This window comes from Entelurus aequoreus, linkage group LG26 (assembly GCF_033978785.1).
Source record: "Entelurus aequoreus isolate RoL-2023_Sb linkage group LG26, RoL_Eaeq_v1.1, whole genome shotgun sequence".
NCBI lineage: Eukaryota > Metazoa > Chordata > Actinopteri > Syngnathiformes > Syngnathidae > Entelurus > Entelurus aequoreus.
Genome location: NC_084756.1, coordinates 15,940,062 through 15,952,507, shown reverse-complemented (window position 1 = coordinate 15,952,507; position 12,446 = coordinate 15,940,062). Strand labels below are relative to the sequence as shown.

Sequence of the window (12,446 nt, the reverse complement as noted above, 5' to 3'; positions counted from 1 at the left end):
GAAGAGATCTCAGGACCATTCATGTATATTAGTAACCTATCATTTCAAACAGGTACATTCCCAAACAAAATGAAAATAGCTAAAGTTGCACCAATTTATAAGACTGGAGATAAACATCAATTTACAAATTATAGACCTGTTTCTTTACTTCCACAATTTTCTAAAATCATTGAAAAACTGTTCAATAACAGATTAGAGAGTTTCATAAATAAAAATAGAATACTCGAAGAGAACCAATATGGATACAGAGCTAATGTCTCAACTTCAATGGCTTTAATTGAAATTACAGAAGAAATTACCAATGCAATAGACAGTAAAAAATGTGCAGCAGCAGTTTTTATGGATCTAACTAAAGCATTTGACACAATTAATCACAATATTTTAATCAAAAAACTAGAACAATATGGCATCAGAGGGTTAGTCTTAAACTGGATAAGAAGTTATCTAACGAACAGGAAACAATACGTGAAGCTAGGTGAACACACGTCTACAACGCTAAATATATCCTGTGGTGTACCTCAGGGATCAATATTAGGACCTAAATTATTCAATCTCTATATAAATGACATTTGTAAAGTTACAAAAGATTTAAAGTTAGTATTATTTGCGGATGATACAACAGCGTTTTGTTCAGGAGAGAACACACAGGAGATAATACAAATAATAACAGAAGAAATTAACTAATTAAAAAGATGGTTTGACAAAAACAGACTATCGTTGAATCTTAGTAAAACTAAAATAATGCTATTTGGTAATAGTAGAAGAGAAAGTCAAACACAAATACAAATAGACGGAATAGAAATTGAAAGAGTAAATGAAACCAAATTTCTAGGTATAATGATTGATGATAAATTGAACTGGAAATCTCACGTAAAAAATATACAACATAAAGTAGCAAGAAACACGTCAATAATGAATAAAGCAAAACATGTTCTAGACAAAAAATCACTTCATATTCTCTACTGCTCACTAGTGTTACATATGTGAGTTACTGTGTAGAAATATGGGGAAATAATTACATAAGTACACTTCATTCATTAACGGTGTTACAAAAAAGATCAGTTAGAATAATACATAATGTTGGATATAGAGAACATACAAATCCTTTATTTATTGAATCAAAAATACTGAAATTCCACGACATAGTGAATTTGCAAACAGCTAAAATTATGCACAAAGCAAACTATAACCTGCTACCCAAGAATATACAACAATTCTTCTCAACAAAAGAGGAGAAATATAATCTTAGAGAAAAATGTAATTTAAAACATTTGTACGCACGTACAACACTTAAGACCTTCAGTATATCAGTATGTGGAATTAAATTATGGAATGGATTAAGCAAAGCAATCAAACAATGTACTAATATGATCCACTTCAAGAAACTCTTCAAACTTAAAGTGTTTACAAAGTACAAAGAAGAAGAACCATGACAAACATTTTCAATTTATTTCATCCATTCATTCATTCATTCTTAAAGTAATCTTACTTATCTCATCATATGAAATATGACTTTCTTCACCAATTATTATTATTAAATTCTTACTATTATTTATTTATTATTTTTATTGTGATTACATATGGAGTTTATTGTGAATAAATTGAGAACAGGAAGTGAATAAAAAAAAAGTTTCAGCAACTGTTATGTAAAGAAAAGGGGTAGGATTAAATAAGCTCTGCTTCTTCCTACTCCTTTTCGAACATGTTGAAAAGAGAAACTGGAAATTGTGATGTATCATGTTGTATGCTTGCATGTTCGAAATAAACTCAAACTAACTAACTAACTAACTAACTAACTAACTAACACTGTAACTTTTCAGAGCGTGCCGATGCAATGAGGCGTTCAATTGCCCCCTCCAGTGTCGTAAAAGTGAACTACACTCAAGCAACCCAATGACACAAAAGAAAACAAGCGTTACAGGGACAGTCTTTTGTACAGTGTTGTTGTAGGACTATCTACTGGATGACTAACACCAAATGTTAGGAGCTATGAACAGACACACACTGCTCCACAAATCCCTTATTCTGTCTAATCAGGCACAGTACAGTACATATACCGTACAATTGACCACTAAATGGTAACACCCAAATGAGTTTTTCAACTTGTTTAAGTCGGGGTCCACGTTAATCAATTCACGGTAAATAATGATTTAGAGTGCATGAGAAAGTGTTAATGAAAACAAATCTCTCATTGACCACGGTTTTTTTAATAAGAAGTACACCGTACAACAAGAGCAAACAGAACTAATGTTGTGATAGTGAAGGATCCCACACACAGATGGTGACAAAAGCATGCAGTCCAATTCTTGCGTGCGTTACAGCTTGAAGCCGTAAGAAGGGTTGTATGGAGGCTGCGGATGCTGACCAAGATCAGAAGGCGGAGCAGGTTGTTGATGCCCTGGGGGAGCTAAAACAATTAATACAAGCTTAAAGGGGAACTAAACTTGTTTTGGAATTGTGCCTATCATTCAAAATCATTATGAGAGACAAGAACACACGTATTTAAAAAAAATAATGTTTAGGATTCTAAAGATGATAGAAAACGCTGTCAGGGTGTGGCTAATGGAAGTCACCAGTGTAGCCTTCAAAGTCCTCTAAAACCAATTCAAAACCCTCTATCAACGTTTTATATACACATTGCAAGTATATTTATAATATATTAACAGACATGTTCATAACTATATGTAATATGTACAATATTTATCTTATTTTAGTCATTTTTATCATTTCCTCAACGCAATTAGTTCCTTTCCAATAGCAACGCACTTCCTACTTCCTGAAACAAATGCGTGTGTTTTCTAATCATGGCAGACTTGTTAATAGACGACAAAGATGACTATTATTGGACAAATAGGGATTCACAACCTTGTCTTTTTTAACTTAAATATACGGAAGACGAACTGCAGGTTATAAAAGCGAGCGCGAAGGAAGTGTGAGACGTTGGACCAGACGGAATGCGAGAGAGTCAGTACCGACTTGACTTGACGAAATGTGAAACTTGGAGCCAAGCTGTGCAGACATAAATGGAGTGCTTACCCAAAATCAACTGGAAAAAACGTCCCCGGCCAGCTGGACCCAACAGACTACTATCCATTGAGTGAGTCACTGTAATATTGATCATGCAGCACGTCACACTTGATTTTACAATTACAGTACATACGCTGTCGAGCTAGCTGTGTACAAACAAAACTTGAAATGTGGGCTAATACTTTACAGATACTGTAATACGATTGTTCATGTTTTTCAGTCAGTACAGATTAGTGTCCTATTGTGTTGTGCATTACAAACTCAAAAGCGATTCAGTTGCCGACACAGAAGCTATCTTATGGCTAATGCCATGGTATGGCAATGTGTTACTAGGCTATAAAAACAGCTCCTTGGCGTTCACTTATTCAATAACAATGTCACTACAGTTAGGTTATTACATACTTGCCAACCTTGAGACCTCCGAATTCGGGAGATGGGGGGGGGGGGGGGGGTTGAGGTGTGGGGGGAAGGGGGGGCGGGGTTTGGTGGTAGCGGGGGTGTATATTGTAGCGTCCCGGAAGAGTTAGTGCTGCAAGGGGTTCTGGGTATTTGTTCTGTTGTGTTTATGTTGTGCTAAGGTGCGGATGTTCTCCCGAAATGTGTTTGTCATTCTTGTTTGGTGTGGGTTCAGTGTGGCACATATTTGTAACAGTGTTAAAGTTGTTTATACGGTCACTTTCAGTGTGACCTATTTGGCTGTTGATCAAGTATGCCTTGCATTCACTTGTGTGTGTGTTAAAGCCGCATATATCATGTGACTGGGCCGGCACGCTGTTTGTATGGAGGAAAACCGGACGTGACGACTGGTTGTAGAGGAAATCGGGAGAAATTCTGGAGAATGGTTGCCCCGGGAGATTTTCTGGAGGGGCACTGAAATTTGGGAGTCTCCCAGGAAAATCGGGAGGGTTGGCAAGTATGGGTTATTATGCAGTTTACGGGACGTAAATTAATCAGAATCAAAAATACTTTATTAATCCCCAAGGGGAAATTATTTGTCTATGATATGATAAAGAGTTTCCTCTGTTATCATGCTAACATTAGCATGCTAACTTTGTATGCTAGCATCTAAGATAATTTTTTATATATTTAAATGGTAAATGGGTTATACTTGTATAGCGCTTTTCTACCTTCAAGGTACTCAAAGCGCTTTGACACTATTTCCACATTCACCCATTCACACACACATTCAAACACTGATGGCAGGAGCTGCCATGCAAGGCCCTAACCACGACCCATCAGGAGCAAGGGTGAAGTGTCTTGCCCAAGGACACAAAGGATGTGACGAGGTTGGTAGAAAGTGGGGATTGAACCAGGAACCCTCAGGTTGCTGGCACGGCCACTCTCCCAACCGCGCCACGCCGTACCCAAAACTTTTGGTTAGGACATGTCTCCATCTTGTAAGTATACTAACTTCTCAATATGATAAGCTAACATTAGCATTAGCCGATTATTAGAAATTAGAATGCAAAAAAAAACAACTTTTGTCTTCTTGTCTGTGATAAGGAAAACTCAAAAGCGATTCAGTTGCCGACACAGAAGCTAGCTTACGGCTAATGCCATGGTATGGCAATGTGTTACTAGGCTAGAAAAACAGCTCCTTGGCGTTCGCTTATTCAATAACAATGTCGCTACAGCTAGGTCATTATGCAGTTTACGGGACGTAAATGAATCAGAATCAAAAATACTTTATTAATCCCCGAGGGGAAATCATCTATCTATGATATGATAAAGATTTTCCTCTTTTATCATGCTAACATTAGCATGCTAACTTTGTATGCTAGCATCTAAGATAATTTTTATATATTTAAACCAAAACTTATTTGGTTAGGACATGTCTCCATCTTGCAAGTATACTAACATCTCAATATGATAAGCTAACATTAGCATGCTAACATTTTATGCTAGCCTTTTAGCTTCAAATTAAGTATTGTTGATGGCTTTTGGATGCATTTTTAAAGTGCCTTAGAGGCAGAATGAATTGATCCCATTAGCTGCATTGCTAGGCAATTATTACAAATTGCAATGCAAAAAAAAGAACTATTGTCTTCTTGTCTGTGATAAGGACTGTGAACGATAGGCTAGATTCCCCAAAAAAGTACAGTTCTCCTTTAAATATAACCTGCAACTTTTAAAGTTCTTCCAGCAGTTGCTATAAAAGATGTAACAAATATACTGTATATAAGATTGTCAAAAAGAACTGACCAGCTTCTACGTATGGTGGAGGTGGTGGTGCGTTGGGAATGCCGTAACCAGGCTGCACAGGCACGGCCTGGTAGCCCGGCTGAGACGGCGGGTAATGCTGTGCCGGAGGGGGCGGCTGATGGGGTATGGCGACAAAGGTGGTCGTCGGCACATCTTAAAGACAAATGTGATATTTCCAGTGAGAAAAACAGGCGACAACAGCGTTGACATCAGGTGGCGTCTCACTTTGACGCTGCGAGTTGCGGCCTTTTCTGCACTTCTTGTAGAAGAAGCAGCATGGAGCCACAAAGCAGGCGACCAGACCCACGCAGAAGATGAGAGGGATGACGACGCCCAGGATGCTGCCCCAAAGTATAGCACGTTTGGCGTACTTTTCAAAGCGAGGCCTGCCGGGATAAAAAAAACAACAACAACACACTACAGTAGCATCATGGCTAAAATGTAGCAACAGTTAATTCACCACTTCAGAGATGCATGGCCCTACCTGATCTGTGCCGAAAAACTTGATCTGTCACTTCCTGGACTAGCAATATTCTACGACCGAGCTGCTGCAACGTGATATTTAAATGTTTTATATAATATGACTAGCTTACATAGTAAAATAGAACAATATAAAAATGAAATAGGGGTAGATTTAAAAAATCAGGGAGTATTATCGCCACAATTTCAACCACTTTCACTCTTCTGTCATTGCAATATAAGACACACGGGGGCGCCATTGACTCCCATCGAGCAGAGTCCTGGGCATGACGTTAAAGTGCGTCCGGCAGTGGAGGCTCCTCTCTGGGGTCTTGGGGCACTAGGAGGTTAACCCCTTTACTACTGTTACCCTAGGTGGCCCTTGGCAAAGGCCTAGTACCTGACTGCCCCCTAGCCAGGGATACGGTGAAGACCTCAACGGCGGAGCAGGCGGAAGACGGTAGATTTAAGAACTACCACAACGGCTGCGATGGCAGAAGAAGGCTGCAGCAGAAAAGGGTCCCCAGTCGTCTTGGACTCCATGCCCCTGGACCCTGACCCGATTCTGTCAAGGATCGTGTGGTGACTGTTTGCGCACCAGTCTGTCCACGTTAAACGTTAAAGTCACGCACAGGCATCCTCCATAAAGGGATACACCCCTACCAGGAGGATCGTCATACTCGTTCGAGGGACCGCCGATGATGATGATGGTATAAAGAGAGTAGGGTTGTATGGTATACCGGTATTAGTAAAGTACTGCGATACTAATGAATCAAATTCGGTACTATACCGCCTCTAAAAAGTACAGATCCCTAACCATAAGCCCCTCCCCACCCGTCGTTGTCACGTCGTGTCATTGCTGGTTTTACGAGCAGAGGAGCATGTTTGGCAGTGCACAATCACAGAGTACTTACAAGCAGACACAGTCCTGAGGGAACTCTCCTGAAGAAATCAATAAAGTACTATCTATCTATTTGTAGACAGAAAAGGGAGAACAGACGCATTTTGGCTTAAAAACTAGAGATAAAAGTGAAGTTAATAACACTGAAACGCCCTCAGGAAGAGGTGCTTTAAGACACGGCTAAAGTCCATCCGCAGTCTGCAGTGTTCTGCAAGACGAGGAATAGCTAAACATGTTTCACGACACACCGTAACACACCGGATCTACACCTAACATTCACTGTAATGATACCAAGTACAGGAGCGTATCTCGTCGATACTACTATGATTATATCAATATTTTTTATTCATTCATTCACTTTCTACCGCTTGTCCCTTTCGGGGATGCTGGAGCCTATCCCAGCTGTATTTGGGTGGAAGGCAGGTTACACTCTGGACAAGTCACCACCTCATCGCAGCATCACAAAATATTTTTTTGTATTTATATTATGTTTATAAACTCAGGAAATATGTCTCTGGATACATGAGGACTTTGAATATGACCAATGTATGATCCTGTAACTACTTGGTATCCTAAATTTGTGGTATCATCCAAAACTAATATAAAGTATCAAACAACAGAAGAATAAGTCATTATTACATTTTAACAGAAGTGTAGATAGAACATGTTGAAACAGAAAGTAAGCAGATATTAACATTAAATGAACAAGTAGATTAATAATAAATTGTCAACCACTTGTCCTTAATAAAGTTGACAAAATAATAGAATGATAAATGACACAATATGTTACTGCATATGTCAGCAGCTAAATTAGGAGCCTTTGTTTGTTTACTTACTAATAAAAGACAAGTTGTCTTGTATGTTCACTATTTTATTTAAGGACAAATTTGCAATTAGAAACATATGTTTAAGTACCATAAGATTTTTTGTTAAAATAAAGCCAATAAGGCAATTTTTTGTGGTCCCCTTTATTTAGAAAAGTATCAAAATACATTTTGGTACTGGTACCAAAATATTGGTATCGGGACAACACTAATCGGGATACCCCAATTATTAAACGATTCTAATTGTCACCCAAGTGTAAAAATGAGTTTGCCGCCATTAGTGATTGCTCCAAGACTGCAAGAGAAGCTTGACTTCCCATAAAACGTGAAAAAAGATAATTTGATAAACACTCGGCTTTGTCCACGCATCGGACGCTGAACTTCTCTGGAAGTGTAAGGAAAGTGGACTTGGCCTCAGCTGGCCTGACGCTGAGCTTCCGTGTGATGATTGGTTGATCGGTTTTACTGACATATTTTTAATTTAGTTACTTTATTTATTTTTTAATATGCATAAATCGTTATAATGTATATTTTCTGCTGCCCTTTTTTTTGCTGCAGCTGTTACATATACTGTAATATTGTACATGGTAATTGGGATTTGTTATACACTACCGTTCAAAAGTTTGGGGTCACCCAAACAATTTTGTGGAATAGCCTTAATTTCTAAGAACAAGAATAGACTGTCGAGTTTCAGATGAAAGTTCTCTTTTTCTGGCCATTTTGAGCGTTTAATTGACCCCACAAATGTGATGCTCCAGAAACTCAATCTGCTCAAAGGAAGGTCAGTTTTGTAGCTTCTGTAACGAGCTAAACTGTTTTCAGATGTGTGAACATGATTGCACAAGGGTTTTCTAATCATCAATTAGCCGTCTGAGCCAATGAGCAAACACATTGTACCATTAGAACACTGGAGTGATAGTTGCTGGAAATGGGCCTCTATACACCTATGTAGATATTGCACCAAAAACCAGACATTTGCAGCTAGAATAGTCATTTACCACATTAGCAATGTATAGAGTGTATTTCTTTAAAGTTAAGACTAGTTTAAAGTTATCTTTATTGAAAAGTACAGAGCTTTTCCTTCAAAAATAAGGACATTTCAATGTGACCCCAAACTTTTGAACGGTAGTGTATATTGTAAATATCATATACAAATATATTATAATATAATAATTTAATATATCAGTATATATTATCTACTGTATATATAATATGTAAATATTACACGTATATTTTATATTGCTACTACGGTACATTTTTAGTCTACTGTATACCTGCATTATCCTTTCCATCCTTTGTAACTGAGCTACTGTGTGGAACAATTTCCTTTGTGGATCAATAAAGTTTGTCTAATTCTAAAGTCTAAACAAAAAACTGCCAGGGGCAAAGTGGTGCCTTCATGTCACAATTGCATCTCAAATTATAATTTTCTTAATTTTTAAAAATGAGCGAGCCACCATTATTGTCAGTCTTAACTCCAAAGACAAAGGCCACACGCAAGGGTGGTTTTACGTCGCAGTTGCATTTCACTTTCTAACATTATTTTTGAAGCAAGTGCAATCGTAAAAACAATGAATCGTTTTGTATTGTATCGTTCTAAAAAGATAGCACCCCTAACTCGAAATGGCAACCACAAATATCGAGTAACAAATATGTTTCCCTCTTGTTTTCATGTGGGTTTTTTGCCTTTTGGGACTGTGACACAAGGGGTGGCACTTTGGTGACTTCTGCGGTGCTTTTTTGTGAACTTCTGGATCTGCCTCCCGGGAACCTTTTGGCCATGAAGACCAGCTGCTGGGTCTCTTCCACACCAGAGTCCATTTGGAGAGACTGGAGGAGATGCGGATGAAGAGACGGGGCTGCGGGACGGACAAGCTTCACAGTGTCTTGGCTGAATGAGCAGGTCTCCTTAGACGTATCCTCGCTCATCCATGTGGACTGGACACTGGCCGAGAGTTGGTGGGCGGCCGAGGGTGGAGTCGGCTCTCTTGGTTGCTTTGTTGGGTCTGCTCCTGTCTCTGGCCATGTTCCCCCCACCCCAGCAGACGATAATGTGGAACACCGCAGAGGCCACCACAGTGTATATGTTTTTGTTTATTTTTGTTGTTGTTTTACTTTTGTGGCTGTGTGTAGAAGTGGCTGGTTGCATCAGCTCTGCTCTTTTAATGCCTTTGATGTCCTTTGATGTTTCCCTCATACACACGCTTATGTGTGCTATAGCTGTGACTTTTTTTCCCCTTGGCCTCAGTCTGGACCCCCTCTCCAGGGGCCCAGGCTTAGACTTAATTTTTTCTTTCTCACCCCCCGCACCTACCCAGCTTTTACCTGTTTCTCACCTTTTTTGTGAGGGGCGCCAGAAGTTGGCAGACCCGTCAGCGATCCTGTTCTGTCTCCCTGTAATGTCTGTCTGCTCTTGAATGGGATTGTGCTGAAAATCTTAAAGGCCTACTGAAATGAAATTGTTTTATTTAAAAGGGGATAGCAGATCCATTCTATGTGTCATACTTGATCATTTCGCGATATTGCCATATTTTTGCTGAAAGGATTTAGTAGAGAACGACAATAAAGTTTGCAAATTTTGGTCTCTGATAAAAAAAAAGCATTGACCCTACCGGAAGTAGCATGACGTCACCGGAGGAAGGGCTGCTCACATTTCCCCATTTTTTACACCAGCAGCGAGAGCGATTCGGACCGAGAAAGCGACGATTACTCCATTAATTTGAGCAAGGATGAAAGATTTGTGGATGAGGAACGTGAAAGTGAAGGACTATCGTGCAGTGCAGGACGTCTCTTTTTTCGCTCTGACCGTAACTTAGGTACAAGGGTTCATTGGATTCCACAGTCTCTCATTTTTCTATTGTGGATCACGGATTTGTATTTTAAACCACCTCGGATACTATATCCTCTTGAAAATGAGAGTCGAGAATGCGAAATGGACATTCACAGTGACTTTCATCTCCACGACAATACATCGGCGAAGCACTTTAGCTACTGAACTAACGTGATAGGATCGGGCTTAACTGCATATAAAACAAAACAAATAAGTCCCTGACTGGAAGGATAGACAGCAGATCAACAATACTACCAAACTCTGGACATGTAACTACACGGTTAATGCTTTCCAGCTTGGCGAAGCTTAGCAATGCTGTTGCTAACGACGCCATTGATGCTAACTTAGCTATGGAACCTCGACAGAGCTATGCTAAAAACATTAGCTCTGCACCTGCGCCAGCTCTTATCTGCTCATCATGACCCGTGCTCACCTGCGTTCCAGCGATCGACGGTACGACGAAGGACTTCACCCGATCACCGATGCGGTCGGCGGCCCGGAGACGGAGGAAGTCAAGGTGAGGTCGTTCGGCTAGCGCATCTGCTATCCTCAAAGTCCTCCTGGTTGTGTTGCTGTAGTCCGCCGCTAATACACCGATCCCACCTACAACTTTCTTCTTTGCAGTCTCCATTGTTCATTAAACAAATTGCAAAAGATTCACCAACACAGATGTCCAGAATACTGTGGAATTTTGAGATGAAAACAGAGCTTTTTGTATTGGATTCAATGGGCTCCGAATACTTCCGCTTCAACAGTTGACGTCACGCGCAAACGTCATCATATCGAAACGTTTTCAGCCGGAAGTTTGCCGGGAAATTTAAAATTGCACTTTATAAGTTAACCCGGCCGTATTGGCATGTGTTGCAATGTTAAGATTTCATCATTGATATATAAACTATCAGACTGCGTGGTCGGTAGTAGTGGGTTTCAGTAGGCCTTTAATTTCCCCTCGGGGATTATTAATGTATTTCTGATTCTGATTCGCTGTTAAAAACAAATACTTAAACCCCTAGTAAAAACCCTTAACTTCGCCAAAATTAGCATGGTAAAAAGTACAAAAAAAGAATCCTGATTTAAGTGTAAAAAGAAGTTGCCCACAGTCACAGTGGGTATGTGTGCAACTTGTACCTTTCATCACATGTCTCCTGATCCTCTCGGGTCAGACGCTGCGTGTGGTCGCTGCAGCAGAACTTGGTGTCACACTCTCCACAGCAGTGTATGCGTCCACAGTGGGCGCCATCGTGACGGACACCGCTCTTGTCCAAGTAGCTTGTACAGTCATCGGCTGGAAGACAACAAAGACCAAAAAAAGTCTCACCGATTAGTTTTGCTTTCAATTTGCGAATGACAGCCCGGCTGAAGGACTCTTAAAAGTCTGACAGAAGTCTATAAAAGGGAGACTCACCCCATGTAGTCGGGATCTGGGCAAAACAGGGGACAAACAGTAGAATGGACAAAACCAATGACACCATTGCTGCAGACACACTGACTGTAGAACTAGTGTGTGTGTGTCACACCCATCAGGCAAGCCATCAAACAACATTCTTGACTTCAATGAAAGAAAAGGTTGGGTGTGATAATGAAGGCAAATGTAAATATGGACACTCGTTTTGGGTTTTTTAGGTGCCCGTTTACCTTACACTCCTTGGCATACACCCGGTACCATTCTGGGTCCTGTTTTCTCATCTGAAATAATTGTACCTCAGTTGTTGTTGGAAATATCGTTTAAAAAATGTCCCCACTTTTTGTGAAGTCAAAGAAAATTGCAAGTGGCAGCTTTTTGATAAAGAAGGTGAGAAACACTGAATATAAGAAAGAACACTTAGCAAAGTACGATTGTAATGTATGTGTAATGTTCTAAAAGAACTCGACGGGACAACCAGCTTCAGAATATCAATGAGTCATTCATTACTAACCTACTCAGTGGCCTGGTGGTTAGAGTGTCCGCCCTGAGATTGATAGGTTGTGCGTTCAAACCCCGGGTGAGTCATACCAAAGACTATAAAAATGGGACCCATTACCTCCCTGCTTGGCACTCAGCATCAAGGGTTGGAATTGGGGGTTAAATCTCCAAAAATGATTCCCGGGCGCGGCACCGCTGCTGCCCACTGCTCCCCTCACCTCCCAGGGAATGACCAAGGGGATGGGTCAAATGCAGAGGACAAATTTCACCACACCTAGTGTGTGTGTGACAATCATTGGT

The 12,446-nt window shown here is 40.1% G+C and overlaps 1 protein-coding gene across 1 annotated transcript; it reads right to left on the bottom strand.

The window, feature by feature from the left end:
• Positions 1 to 2,208: 2,208 nt before the first annotated feature.
• On the bottom strand, positions 2,209 to 11,715 carry LOC133643467 (protein shisa-5-like). Its single transcript, XM_062038066.1, has 5 exons — positions 11,649 to 11,715; positions 11,372 to 11,528; positions 5,455 to 5,615; positions 5,230 to 5,382; positions 2,209 to 2,407 (listed from the first exon to the last, which is right to left on the bottom strand). The coding sequence occupies exons 1-5, from the start codon at positions 11,713 to 11,715 to the stop codon at positions 2,316 to 2,318; spliced, it is 630 nt and encodes a 209-aa protein (XP_061894050.1). The 3' UTR covers positions 2,209 to 2,315.
• Between the last annotated feature and the right edge of the window lie 731 nt (positions 11,716 to 12,446).

Coding starts and splice junctions, on each gene's coding strand:
- LOC133643467 (XM_062038066.1), bottom strand. CDS start 11,715: ATGGTGTCATTGGTTTTGTCCATTCTACTGTTTGTCCCCTGTTTTGCC. Junction 5,616..11,371: donor CAGGAGACATGTGATGAAAG/GTACAAGTTGCA, acceptor TTATCCCGGCAG/GCCTCGCTTTGAAAAGTACG. Junction 5,383..5,454: donor CCGCAACTCGCAGCGTCAAA/GTGAGACGCCAC, acceptor TTTGTCTTTAAG/ATGTGCCGACGACCACCTTT.